Below are 14,688 nucleotides of genomic sequence, written 5' to 3'. Positions count from 1 at the left end.
CCCTTCTTCCTGGGCTTAACTTTACTCCTGATTTCTCTATGTCCTCCCTGCAGCAGCATAGGGGGACAGGGAATTGGAGTTGCAGTCAGTCCATCACACGTTGTCTCTGCTGCTCCATCCTCTTCAGGGGGAGGACTCCTCACACTCTTCCTCTGCTCCAGCATGGGGTCCCTCCCACGGGAGACAGTTCTCCATGAAATGCTTCAATGTGAGTCCTTCAGCAGTTCATTAACTGCTTCAGTGTGGGTCCCTTCCACGAGGTGCAGCCCTTCAGGAACAGACTGCTCTAGTGTGGGTCCTCCACAGGGTCACAAGTGCTGCCAGCAAACCTGCTCCAGCGTGGAGTCCTCTCTCCATGGGGTCACAGGTCCTGCCAGAAGCACAGGCTTCCCACAGGGCCACAGCGCAGGATCCGCCTGCCCCGGCCTGGGGTCCTCCATGGCCTGTAGGTGGATCTCTGCTCCTCTGTGGGCCTCCATGGGCTGCAGGGGGGCAGCAGCCTCACCATGGTCTGCACCACGGGCTGCAGGGGTATCTCTGTTCTGGTGTCTGGAGAACGTCCTCCCCCTCCTTCTTCACTGACCTTGGTGCCTGCAGAGTTGTTCCTCTCACATCTTCTCACTCCTCTCTCTGGCTGCCGTTGCTGCCAGCTGGGTTTTTGTCACCTTCTTAAATACGTTATCCCAGAGGCACTACCACCATTGTTGATGGATCTGTCTTGGAGCCGGCTGGCATTGGCTCTGTTGGACATAGGGGAAGCTTCCAGCAGCTTCTCACAGAAACCACCCCTGTAGCCCTGCCGCTACCAAAACCTTGCCATGCAAATCCAATACAGATGTCTAGAAGATCATTCATAACAAACTCCTTTATTTCCTGTAGTTAATTGGCTTTCCATGTCTAGCAGCTTCAATTACTGTAGAGCTCTTAACTGTAAACTTCTCAAAATCAAAAGTTACTGTCACTAACAGAAAACATTCATCTCCTTTCACAAGAGGTATTGAAAGGGAACATAGTTTATGAATTATCTCACTGTTTATAAAACAGCATATATACAATATTCTGTCACCTTTGAAAGAAATCTAAAGACAAACTCAAAGACAAGGATGAGGAAGCATATTTTCCAAACGACTGAATAAATACTTGGTAGATTCAATCTTTGAAATAATTATTGGATTATTTGACAAAAAAAAAAGCCTCTCCAGAACTGTAAGTACTGTTCAATTTCTACCATGCTGAATATTAGAAATACTTCTCCATCGAGCAGTGCTAAAATAATAAGCAATTTGGTAAGCTGAAAAGCTCACAGTCTTCTGTTCAATCTTTCTTTAAAACCTAAGTTAAAAAATACTAAACATTTTCTCAAGGCATTTCAGAAATTGAACTAATGCATTGCTACAGAAAGCAGTGTATTAATAAATACTTTTCTCAGTTTTTTCCTCTGTACTGGACTGCAAAGAGGTAGTGTGACAGCAGCAGTCTTTGCTACTCTGCAAAATGTCCTACATGGGTTATTGCACTATTAAAATATGGTGTGACCTCACATTCCTCAGAGCACAAAAGATAATTCATCAATACTGAAAAACGAGTCTTTCCAAGGAATAGTTGGAATTGTCAAGATAGTTTTAAAGGACACCAATGAATTACAGACAGTACTGTTCTCTGAGAATTTTTATTTAATATCTGTAAACAGCATAGTTTAAGTAGAGACTCACAGACAGATAAAAAACACCACTCTACCTCGTTCTGATCTAGATACTGACTGCTGTTGCTCAGCTGCTATTTACACTCCTTTTAATTTATATTTTCCTACTGACTTGAATTGAATATTTGGATGCATTTTATCTGACTGGCAAAGGCAGTGGCCTTAGCTCCAGTGTTAAAAGAGAAGTGAGAGTTTTGCTTTTGAAGTGAACATGTGGGTGCATATGCACAGTAGCATGTACCTGCCACATCTTTCAGTAACTTCCTCATTGCTAAAGGAAGGGAATTAACATCGAGCAAGCCACAGACTGGTTCCACAACTGCTCAAAAAAATATCTCAGGCTAAAGCAGCATGGAATCCAACTTCATTACTCTGGTAGACGAGTCATGTCCTTCTCCTGAATTTCTCTTATCCTCCTGGAATGCAGAGAAAGTCCAGATTTTACTTTATACATAAATGGAAGTGTATGTATGAAGTACATAAATATACATATGAAATATAGATATCCATATGTGTGTGTATATATGCACTTATAAATGTGGGAGTGGTAAGTTACAGTTAATTCACTGAGATTTAAGACTGATATGTATAACATACAGGAAACACAAGACTTAAAGACTCCCTAGACCACAGAAGAGGAAAGAAGATCGCTGTCTCTCAGTGCTCTGCTCAGCATGAATACAAGGGAGAGAACTATGTAACTGCAAGTCAGGTAAAATGCATCAAAGATACAGTTCTTGAAGTCAGTAACTATGAATATACAAATGGAAAAATAAGAAACAGCACACAGTACTTGGACCAACACAAACTAGAACGGTGTCTTTATATCTGTCTACAAATCTGCACTACATTTTTGCATCTACTAAATAAATAGATAGAGAACAGTACTGTCTGTAATTCATTAATATCCTTTTGAACTATGCTGGGAAATTTGTCTTCCAACGTTAAACGCCTTTGCAGTTGTTAAAGGTAAATCAACGTTGACTAAATTAGCATCAACTTCTCTTTCTGCTCCATTTTCATCTAGGTTGACGAAAAGTTTTTAAAGCACTTAAACTAGATTGAAAAGTTGTACCTGCTATTTCCGTAAGTATAGTTGTATGATCATTTTCTATCAACTTCACAAATCCAACTTCATTTTTGAAGTGATCAATTCCTTGAAAAGACAAATCCACGGTTTTTCCCTTCAGGAGATCTTCTACAAACTCCTTGCTGTCTGAAAGAGCACCAACTGCTCTGTCAAGATAAAAAAAAAAATCTATGTAAAAGTCAAATACATTATTTAATACTGTTTACATTGCTGTTAATTGTTCTATTGAAAAAAATCTCACAAAACTTTATTAGCATCAATTTATTATCTGCTCAGGTACTTTTGCACTACTTCCTATCAATGCAGTCAGTATTCTTCTTACCACTTTGTAAAGGTAAACTGTTTCATACACTCTACTGTAAAACCATAGAAATACTAAGGCAGACCTTAGCAGTAGATGTAAGTCCTCCAAAGAGTTTATCTCGGTCCCCAAGATGACGAGATATGAAGATGACAATGTCTCTATTACTTTGTGCATCCCATTTAAATAAGATTCTTACTTGGAAGCATTTGGTTTTCCATTCTTCAATTAATTCATTTTTTTTCATTTCCTTATAGCTCAGCTGAACAGTCTGAGACTCTACTTCATTGAAAGTTACTACAGAGTGTTATATAATATTACGAACAGAGGTTTTATCTATATATAATGATAAAACTATATGGAAATTACTATTAAGCTCACTGAGAACTGTTATTAAAAGAAGCACTATCTAAATTGATGCTTACTTTCTTTAGGAGATAAGCAGCATGCACACATAATCTACCTGTAACTTAACAAAGAGAAGCAAACCTGGTAACCTTTTAATAATAATTTTAATTAGCCATATTAAGTGCATGTACAATTACATGAAATATTTGTCTTGACCTCACTTAAAGTGATTCACAACTAAACAAAAGCTATATAAACATTCTTAGTATCTTCTAAAAGATCTCTCACATGCTCACAGGTTTTAATTCTATTCAATGAAACTGAATTTGAACTTTTCACTAAACCGATGTTGACTTTACGAACGCTAGATGGCAGTGATAGGTTAAAAACTCTCAAGAGAGTTTTACGTTTTCTGTCCTAGCTGAATGAAAGCCATCAGCGTGATTTCTAAAGTAGGCTAAATTATATTCCTGAATCCTGTACAATTATGTACAACTCTACACACGTTTCCATTGTGTTTAACAAGATGGACTCTTGATGAGAACTATGTATTTAATTGAAAGCTAGGCCAGATTAAGAAATACGTAAGGTTGATTACATGACAAAAAAATCCTTGATTGATGTAGTTTTCCTATGTTTTTTATAGGGCTATATCTACAATCTAGAAGTATTTTAGCTCCTATATAACTACTTTAAACATCAATGCCATGCCTTGTTCCTTGGTAAAGATATTTTTCTTTGAGCACTGCCACTTACCTACCCTTTTATCACCATCAGACAATACTGTTCCTGTGTCTTCCATATGTGCTATACTTTAAGATCTTTCAAAAACACCATCTAATACTGACTATATCTGTCCGATTACTTCACCTGTAGATTTACTTACCAACAAGAACCTGAAAATTGTTCCAGAACAAGTACAGATATTTCAAATACACTGTATCAAAGATTGCAGTGGGCTTTCAAGTAGTGAATCATGCACACAACTAAAACCTATCTCTGGATTTTTTTCATCTGAGAACTGGTATATCAAGTCATGGAAAGCTCTGTTCCCCAAGTGAAGAAAGATTTTTATTTCCATGCTGTATGGTGTGCTGCAGATTTCACTGACCAGCTCAACTCTACCTGATGAGGTCTACGAAAGGTCAATTCAAACAGTGCAGTTTGTTTTCAGTTTAGCACTGTGTCACTGAAAATTTAGTTCTACTTTTTCTTTTATATATAATCTTGTAAACACTAAAATATTAACATCAGCTGTCATCTCACTCTAGCATATTTTGTATTTTCATATTCTATCAATCATTTTATAACATCGAACAATTGCTTTGTAAGAATAATGCACATTTCACTGAAGTCAGTAGAAATGAACACAACAGTGGTATTTTCTTGTTATTCCATACCACATATTATTTATGATGCCAAACTGTAGTTACACTTAGCACAATTAACCTACAGGGATAACAAAAGGGTTTACGAGCATTTTGCTCCGAAGTGGGGAAAGGAAATAAAAAAAAAAAAAAAATTAAGCAGCATACTCTAAGAGTATACAAACTAGGATCACAGAAACAGTGCCTGTTGTTTTCTCTATTGTTGTAATGTAAATATTATAGCACTTCAAATTGATGTAGTTTTAGAAGTTTCTGAATTCTTAATTTTGATCACTTGTTAGAAAAAGCAATATTGCAACAAAAAGCCAAACTTAATCCTTTCAGCTCTCATAATGAAAAGGTTTGATTCACAGAGTCTTTGACAGATAACAAGCAAGAAGAACTAGACACTATAGTCTGGTAATGAAGGCATTTACTGCCAAGGCAGGCATCCTGATTTCTAGTACCTGATCCCATGACTATGCATACAGTTAGCATGGACTAGAACTCCTTTGCTTGAAGGGAGTGCTGTCATGACTGTTTCTTGCTTTCTTTCTTAATGGCCTTTAAAATCTCACGTTCATTATTTCATACAGTCCTACATGAAGAAATGTAAATTGCATTCATGAAGGCTAGATCACAGGCAATCAGTTAGGAAGCTTGCATGGGAACTTTAGGTCTGGATTCTCTTAGACAGAGCAACCTAGGATACAGATTTTCCATTTTCAGGGTGAAAGCTGTATGTACTAAAATACCATACAAAGGGCTTTGTGCTGAACTGAATGTTATGTTTAGTACATTCTTATCACGCATTTTGACTTCAAATAGCATTCAACACATTTCATTTCTGTATAGACAGAGGCACTATTGTGCAAACACAGTAGAAAAACTGTAAATATCTAAGTAACTTAATGGATCCAAACCTAAGGATCTGTGAACTCTCAGATGCCCAGCTGACTAGCTGCACTTTGAGGGATTACTATCACAGCACATTACAAGCGGCTTCTTTTCCCAGCCTGGATCTTGGTTTCTTTCCATTAACTTCGTATCAAAAAATTGGTGAAGCAAAGAAAGGAAAATTCAACTTTTTACTTTTCAAGTTCTCCCAAAAGATTAAACAGAAAACATTGGTTATGACCAAATAAAAAAGAAACCCATAGAATAGAAAATGCAATCTAGAATACCTGAGGATAGCTGAGCTAGATACCCGTAGGAGGCATCTGGCCAGGAAAGGGGTGAATCACTGGGGAAGCTGCTGCTGACTAGAGGACAGCTCCTGGGTGCCTGGACTGTGGAGTTCTGCTGGGAGAGGCAGAGAAGAACTCCATAAGTAAGCGCCTGGGTGGCAGTCGGACAGTGAGAGCTGAGAAGGAGCTCAAGGAATAGCAGAAGATACTGGATTTGGGAATATCTGTTTTGATATATAGTTTAGGACTCTAAAAAATATTCATGACAAGGCATACTTGCCTTTGAGATATCCTCTCACATTCTCTTTTTAAAAAATTCATAATTCAACCTCTTATTTTAAAATATCTTGCACGCACAGTTGGTGGTTGTTTTCACTGATTTTCAAGTGCTACCACAGTTTGCTCATCCACCAGGGCAGGAGAGAGCTGGTCTGCCTACTTCAGGACACAAAAGGCCCACAGAGAGGAGAGGGAGTCCAGCAGATCTAGTATCTTTTGCTTTTCTTTCTATTCTCTGTTCCTGGCTCTCTGTTTCTCTCCCTTTAGATCAGCCCATTGGAGACGAGGATACTGACAGACTCGCATCCTCACAGGACAGCTAAGACTGTAGAGGCCTCACGAATATAGCATTCACACAAGCAAATGTGGAAAACAAGCAGGGTAATTGATTGAGATACACTGATTATTTTGAAGTGTGTTAAATGTTTTTAGCCAAAATACTTCTACTTATTAGAAGCATGCCCTTGACTACCAAATGATTCCTACATTCTATCTTGGATTCTCGCTTTCTTATGAGCAATCTGCACTTTGACAGCCAAACCTACTAGGGGAAAAAATTATTCAACACACACTTTCTAGACACATTATTTTGTAACTGTATTAGCATAACCAAAGCAATGCCTCACTCCACTTACTCAATATTTGATCTAGAAAATTCAGTACATGGACTAGACGCCTGCTAACACTGCAGAGAAAATCAGTTTATATTATATCATATATATATATGACAGAGAGCCCCTGAAATAACTCATCTGGGGGAGATGAAACCATGAGGCTTCTCCTTCACAGAATTACAAGGATCAGATGAATTTTGATTCATTAGCAACTCACTGCAAAATTGACACATAAGCAATGGAGGATTCCCAGATGTTAACATAATGCCAGCAGGCCATTTATCAGCATTCTACATAATACTCTGTTACAGTTAACAAAGTGTTTGCAATCTCAATTCTGCAATTCAAATGTGCGAATATAGAGGCATCACATAAATAGGCCATTGGGCACCACACCTAAACAGAAACTGTCGAGAAAGTCCGTGTAAAGTAGGACTATAAAATACAATGTATGCTTTCATTTCAAGTCAAAATTACAGCTAGACACACAAATTATTATTCTAAACATTCATAAATGACAGCTGTATAGATAGACTTAAAAGTCTAAACATCTTCATGTTAACCATTGAACTTGTACATCAAAGTAGGGTTGTCAGATAGCAGTACAGCATGTGATAAATAGTAAAAATCACCAAAGAACTGCATTTTTATAAAGCAAGTAGTTGCATCTACCACTTAGACACACAATAGCACTCTATAATACATACATATAATAAATACACCTTTCCACAACTTTTCTACTTTTTATATAATCAAAAAAAATCAGCTGTATCACTGAAGCAACATAAAAATTATACTTTTGATAAGGCCTAATAGACACCTCTCTTTTCGTATACTTAGAATTTGAGTACAATAAATTAATTTAGTGACATTAAAAAACCCTATAACTGCATGGGTTCTTAGCTTGGAGCTAAGGTTTATTTCATTAAAGTCTTTCAGTGACAGCTGAACATAGCTGAACAGGCTTATAACATTTCCCAAGCTATGAAATTCTGAAAATTTCCCTGTTCAGTGTCCCCTATATCAAAACATTGTTTCAAAATAATTACTTTAGCAAGCATAAGATTTGTGCACACACGTTCAGCACACAGTATGAAAAATGCAAGGGAAAAAAGCATACTTTGTTCAGAGCTCATGACTTACCATGAGTTACAAAAATGGCTAATATTGAGATAAGTATTTTAAAACCAACATGAATTAAATGTTCAGTAACCATAGTAATTTAGGGCTGACAAAAAAAAAAAAGGAGGAGTAACCCCTTCTAGTCTTTTCATTAACTCCTCCAGCAAAAATACTTGTATTTTTAACATCAAATACCTACATGCTGATTTCTTCTTCATTGGATAAATGCATCACTAACATGGTGACGTGCAATGAGCCAGAGCGAACCATTGCTTTGGCAAGCCTTTGATCCTTTTGTATTATTGCATCTTGGACAGCCTGAATACTGCCAGTAATCTGGGAAGAAAGACAGACACAGAAACAACAGTTAGCTATGACAATTACTGTATCCCATCATGCAAGTGAACAAGAAAGCACACAAACTGAAATCAAACGTTTATGTAAAAACCATTCTAGCAGAAGAAAGTTTTATCCTCTGACAAAGCTGTGCTAATTGACCTGAGTAAACCCACAGAGCTATCATGCTGACTATTTCTTTTCACTTGAGATTTCCTAACTTAACTAAAATAAATGTCTGAAGGCATATCATGCTCAACAATTCCCCCCTTAGATTATTTTAAGAAGTGCTCCAAAATAAGGCCTCACACACCAATTTTAAAGGTCCCCTTTCCCATTACTTGGAATACGTTATCCTGAAGAATAATAAAATAACTTAGTTTTGCTTATTGCAAGGATACTACTAGTAAGTGAATATAAAGACTGTACGCTTTAAAGATTGAACAGATTAATTATAATTATAACAAAGATTGGAGGACCCTGAAAGGCTAACCTACTAAGCTAAAAAATTACCAGAAAATAATCATCCATTTAACTATTTTTGCACAGGTAATAACACAAAGTTCAATATAAATTCAAAATTAATGGAACACCACATTTTATTTCTGAAGATTCAAAACATAATTAAAATGAAACCAAGGAAACTGTTTACTTTCCAAGAGGAACAGTTCAGTAAGTGTTCCAGAAATATCCCTTATTACAAAATGGTTCTCTATGTAAAGCTTAAAATATTACATAAAATACGAAGAAAGAGTACTAAAGCCTAAAACACTTCACTGGAATAAAATTAGACCCTCACAAAAGAAAGGTCTCTCATTACTAACTGAAATACTACCAGTAATTACCAGATTCCCTCTGGCTATCAAGAAACCAGGTGTCTTAAGTCTAGATTTTGGCTAATGTTGCCTATGCAAATTCCAACATGTATTTTCGACTTTCAGAACAACTCCATATCTAAGGCAAGTATAAACAAAACTTTCTAACAAAGTCCTGAAATTCAGAAACACTCTGAGATATCTGTAAATGATATAAGACTAAATACATTATATGTAAAAAACCATGCATAGTTAAGACTTTTCCACTCAACCAGCCATTCAACATAATAACAATCCTGAGCAGGAATTCTCAATTATCAGATTACATAACCCCTACATTATTCTTGCACTTGCTAAATCATGGAAGAGACAGAAAGAAAAGATCTTTCAGAATAATATGACACAAAGATCGTCCATGATATTCGTGTCAGGCTATCCTGGATCTTATAAAACCAGTCTCTACAATCTCTTCTTCACATCGTATTTTTTGAAGAATCAAAGACTACACTGCAACTTTCAAAACTACTTTTGTTTATTTTCATTTCAGATTCTCTCAATCTTTTATTTTCTCAGAGAACAGACAGTACAGATATAGGATGAGTTAAAATTCACCCGAGATAGCTCCTGGTATTAAAAAATAAATGTAAATTTGGAAGTGGTGGTAAACTGCTGGTTTTAAATTTAGAAACATAATGCACCTACTTTCCTTGTTTGCAGACACAAAAGGTATCAAAGCCATATCAGAGACATCCAACAACATATAACAAATCATTCTCACTCACCATTAGGTTAAATAAGACAACACATGCTAACTAAGAAAATACATTTCCTTAGAGAGCTCTCTGCACTTCTTGAATCCATTTGAACAGCATCTCACTAAAACAATAGCTTGCTTGCATTTTAAATAAGAAAATCAATTTTACTGGAAAGTGTTAAACTACAAACTGCCTAGTTAAAGCAGCAACAGATCCAAATTTAAATTCCTGTCTATAAGGCAAGCTAAAAATATTGCTAGGGGTTTTCTTATTAAATTAAATAGGAATGTCTCCCTTACTCTATGGGAATGACAAAATGAACAGTACTGGAATAGTACAGAAGGGAACTTAAGCCAGCTTGAGTCAAAATAATGTGAAATCCATAAGACTGACAAATTGAGTAAGAAGATAAATATTTTTCCTCTAGTCTTTTCCAGATAAGCAATTTTATTCACAAAACCACTACATAAAATAAAGTTACTGTTAGAATAGGTTACTACTGTTCCTTTAAAAATACCTGAAAAAAAATTATTTTGCTCAAGATCAAACAATTCTTTTTATAAACACATGCAGCTATCGAAGTAATTCTGGGTATACGAAATTGGTATAATAAAAAATATCACCTCTGGATTAGTAATTGGAAGAGAAATGAAATAATTTGGCTGATACTGTTTTTTCTTTTTCTTCTTTATCTCACTGCCTTCTTCAATTTCCCTTCCAGTAGTCCTCTTTCTTTTCTTTTTTATATTTATTTCAGAGGCTGCATGCACTGAAGAGAAAAAAAATTACATTCAGCATACAGAAAAAATCACAGCAGAGATACAGTTAATATCAAGCCAACAGGAGCTGGACTTCAGTCAACTGACTGGAGCATGTCTTCCCAGTCATCTGAACCGCCCATGCTCTGAGCTATCTGATTGGGATCCTGCTCCAACCTGGATTAACGTAGTCACACAAGTGGAGTACCATACCTGAACTAACAGCTCATACCTCTAAGCAGGGCTTATAAACTGCTAACATAGACACACAGCTTTCAAACTGTGTTTCATTTAGCCAGTTCACACTGCAGTGGAATAGGCCTGCAATTGTTTGCACTTGAACATGGATGTGACTTTAGAGAAAAAGAACCAGTATTAAGCTTCCAAAAAGTCCAAGCACACTGCATTTTGAAATATAAAACAAGATAATATATAGGATTATTAATGCAAAAGGTTGTATTAGACTAGGACTGGTCAACCTATAGTTCAAGGACCAAATGCAGCCCAGAAGAAAATTGAATCCCAGCTAGATCTACTCTCTACTTCCTCCTTTCCCAAAGACCGTTTCCAACATAGTGAAAGAAAAGTACATGTCCTCAATTCCTCCTTTGCACCATAAATTATTTTTCTCCCAGCTTATTTCCTCAACAGGCGGGCCCAAGAACTGAATGCTTGATGTGTCTATGCTTCCACACTACTTCTGGTAAATGTACTTACTAACAAATTCATCTTCAATGTCTGTGTCAACAAATGGCATTTCTGCCATCAGAGATTCTACCGAATCAGTAGGACACGGCTCTTGTCTCTGTTGTATCCTCTTCTTATTCTCTTTAACAATTTTCTTTTGCTGTACATTTTCAGGTTCATCTGTAATATATTTAAAATAACACACTGGGTTTTAGGTGTTTTATATAAACAGCTAAGACATATTATACACAAGCAATATACCAAGTATACGTTTCTCTAAATATCAGCAAATGAATGTTGACACATAAACCCCTTAAGAATGATGCTCTTCTTCCTTGTCAACATATCAGCAAAAAATACTTGAAAGCTTTATGTAAAATAGCAAAAAAAAAAGAGGGTCCAGCCTTCTATATTTAATTACTTATGGTCTTGTTTGGTTTCTAAGTAAATGCAATTACATGCAAAAAAAAAAAAAAAAAAGGAATACTCAGAGCAGGAAAAAATAAAGTCTTCAGACATCACGTAAAGTTCACTTTAGATAACAATAATGGCATATGAAGTTCAGTGCAGACGAACATTGCCAAATGAATTTGAATGTAACCACACTGAAAATAAGACACAAAGAAGCACGAAGGGAATCCTACCATTCCACATAGAACAAAGACTTCTCAGCTGACTACATCATTCAGGAATGAGATGATTATTCTATTCCTGCATCTCCTACGCAGTATAGCATGTTATAAACAGCAATGATCTGAACTTCTTGTTCTAAACACTGACTTTTAGTATTTAAGCTAAAGAAGGAATCAATATAAATCAAAATTCATCTTGCATATATAAAGATAGACACGAAGTTCTATCTCAGAGTAATACTACAATGACAAAATAAGCTCAACTAACAAGTTTTTTAAAATGTCCTTTTCCCCCAAGAGTACTAAGCATGAGTCATTTCCTTATGTCTGCTTCATGTTTCTGCATCAGTAAACTCTGATATTTGCGTATTAAAAAATGAAAAAAGTAAAATCTTCTCTAGCAGGAAAAAAATGTGCACATAACCAGGCATCCAGCAATATTCTTTTGGGACAACTCCACAATGGGATTACTGTACTGGAAGAAGCCTTATGTCAGAATTGCAGTTTATCCCAGGACAGCTCATTACTCCAAACAACGCACTTTCAAAGGTCCTCTTGTGACCAGTGCAGATAGTCCAAATCTGGCCCAAGGGGAAAATCTGGCAGCAAAATTGCATATTATGTTCTTGTGGCATGCACAGCTACACTACATGTATAACATCCATATTACAGATGCAATCTGGGTTATTATCACCCTATGGAGTATTTCTTGCATGTATCACTTTATGCTAGATAAGAGAAGCAAAACAGCAACCTGATTAAACACTAACTCATTCCAGCCTAAAGTAAGGAGGCATAAATCGCTCTGTGGTTGTCGACCTACACCCAACTCGATCCTGGAGGCTATTAAAAAGAAACAAAGTATTTAGATTTGTTGCTTGTTCCCCCTGTAGACACTAAGGAACTATGCACAACAAACAGATATTAAAGCAATGATAAAATTATTACTTAACACTTAGATAAAAGTAAAGCTCACACAAAACAGACTGTTGCTGGTGATCCACAAAGAATACAGAAGACAACAATCCTTCCTTCAAAGAGATCTCAAAGTGAAGGACAAGACAGAAATCCATTAAACCAATGAACAAGCAGGCCAGCCTGGGACACAAAACTCAGAAATGCAGAATCACAACCAGCTGGGAGTAAAAAGGATTTGTTAAGGTAGAATCAGCTGCAGAAGAAGGACTCACCTAAGTCTGAGGGGTGTATATTGCAGATTATATGTTTCCTTTGCTCAGAAAAGTTATTATACTTGTGCCACTTTGAAAAACTCTGTCTCCTCACAGTAGCAGACGGGCATAGCTAGTGATTAACAATGTCCCTCTCAAATCAGTTAGCTGAACTGAACAGGCACTGCTTCTAAATCCTACAGGTTGTGCCCCAAGCAAAAAAACTCCATCCCTCACCTTTTTCAAAATATTTATTAAAGAAATCAGGAACAAAATTCAGTAATTGTGTTCTAGTCACTAAAAGAACCTGAAAACAAGATTTTTCAAAATTCTTGACATAATGTTGATAATCTGAGACCAAAGTAACAAAATCATTTTTGACAGGAACTCCTTGGCCAACAAGCTGTTATGGGAGAAACTATTTTTTTTAATTGCAGGTGTAAGTATATGAGGTTGAATTTCATCTATGAACAGGTGTATACATTATTCCCATATTTGTATTTAGGTGGCTGCTCATCTTCACTGGTATTTAAGTAATCTGCTCCAGCAAAAGGCAAAGAAAAAAAAAAGATACCCCTAGCTCGTAAAGGAGAAAACACAAAAACAGGTTGCAGTAAAACATATTGGACTGAACTCCTCTCCCAGCCTTCTCTCTACACTCAGATTATAAATTTTAGGGAGAATAATCTTCCATTATTTGACACCCACACATCCGAGACCACAGCAGGATCAGGTCTCCAGGCGCCGCTCTCTGTTTAAGGCGCTTAGGTTCATATGTTTAACAAACTTTGGGGGAAAAGAGTAAAAAAAAATATAATAAATTGGTACGTTTAGTATTCAACTGGGTCAGACGCTGACGCTGACCGCAAGCCTGGGGACAGCGGAGGGCGCCCGGCCCTCGCTGAGGCGAGGCCCCGCGTCCGCCTTCCCCGCCGGCCGCAGGCGCCCGCAGCCGGCGGGGAAAACGGACGCGGGGCCTCGCAGGCCCTTGCTGTCTTCCTCCCCCCACCCCGCGCAAGGCCGCCCCGCCGCCTCCTCACCGTGCTCCGGGGTGGTGGGGCCGCCACCGTCCCCTCCCGTTCCCGCCGCTGGCCGTAGCGCCATGAGGCGCGGGAGAGCGGGCCGAACCTGCCGGGCGAGGAGAGCACGGGCCGGCGGCCGCGCCGAATAAAGCGCGGGGAGAAGCCGCCGCAGCAGCCGCTGCATGCCCGGTTAGGGCCGCGCGGGGATCTAAGGCAGCTGCCGCGGCCCTCGGGCAAAGGACAGCGGGGCGGAGGAGGGGGGGGGACGGGGCCGTGCGCCCGCGGGACTACAACTCCCAGCGTGCTCCGCGCGGCGCATGGAGGGAGGCGGCCTCAGCGGGGCGGTGGCCCCGGGTCTGGCACGTCCGTTGCAGCATGGGGTCCGTAATGCCTGTTTTCGTCTGCGCTGTCCAGTTTACAGCGACATCGGCATTGGCATACGCTGTTTTCACGCGGTATTTTACTGAAACGTGGCTGCTCTTCCCACAAAAGGACTGTGACAAA

At 38.1% G+C, this 14,688-nt stretch overlaps 1 protein-coding gene across 3 annotated transcripts in view; it reads right to left on the bottom strand.

Annotated features, from left to right (window-relative positions):
- Window positions 1-14,417, bottom strand: part of AKAP7 (A-kinase anchoring protein 7) — an 86,869-nt gene extending 72,452 nt beyond the window's left edge. For all 3 annotated transcript variants that reach the window (XM_086744771.1, XM_086744770.1, XM_086744772.1), the window contains exons 1-5: window positions 14,203-14,417; window positions 11,392-11,541; window positions 10,540-10,685; window positions 8,210-8,346; window positions 2,778-2,938 (exon numbers count right to left, since the gene is read on the bottom strand). In XM_086744771.1, the coding sequence (XP_086600897.1) occupies window positions 2,778-2,938; window positions 8,210-8,346; window positions 10,540-10,685; window positions 11,392-11,541; window positions 14,203-14,368 (760 nt within the window). In that variant the 5' untranslated portion in view covers window positions 14,369-14,417. The remainder of the gene's footprint in view (window positions 1-2,777; window positions 2,939-8,209; window positions 8,347-10,539; window positions 10,686-11,391; window positions 11,542-14,202) is intronic.
- Between the last annotated feature and the right edge of the window lie 271 nt (window positions 14,418-14,688).

This window comes from Chlamydotis macqueenii, chromosome 3 (genome assembly GCF_036417535.1).
Source record: "Chlamydotis macqueenii isolate bChlMac1 chromosome 3, bChlMac1.mat, whole genome shotgun sequence".
Taxonomy (NCBI): Eukaryota; Metazoa; Chordata; class Aves; order Otidiformes; family Otididae; genus Chlamydotis; species Chlamydotis macqueenii.
Note: the sequence above shows the minus strand (reverse complement) of the source record. Positions and strands in the feature narration are given on the sequence as shown.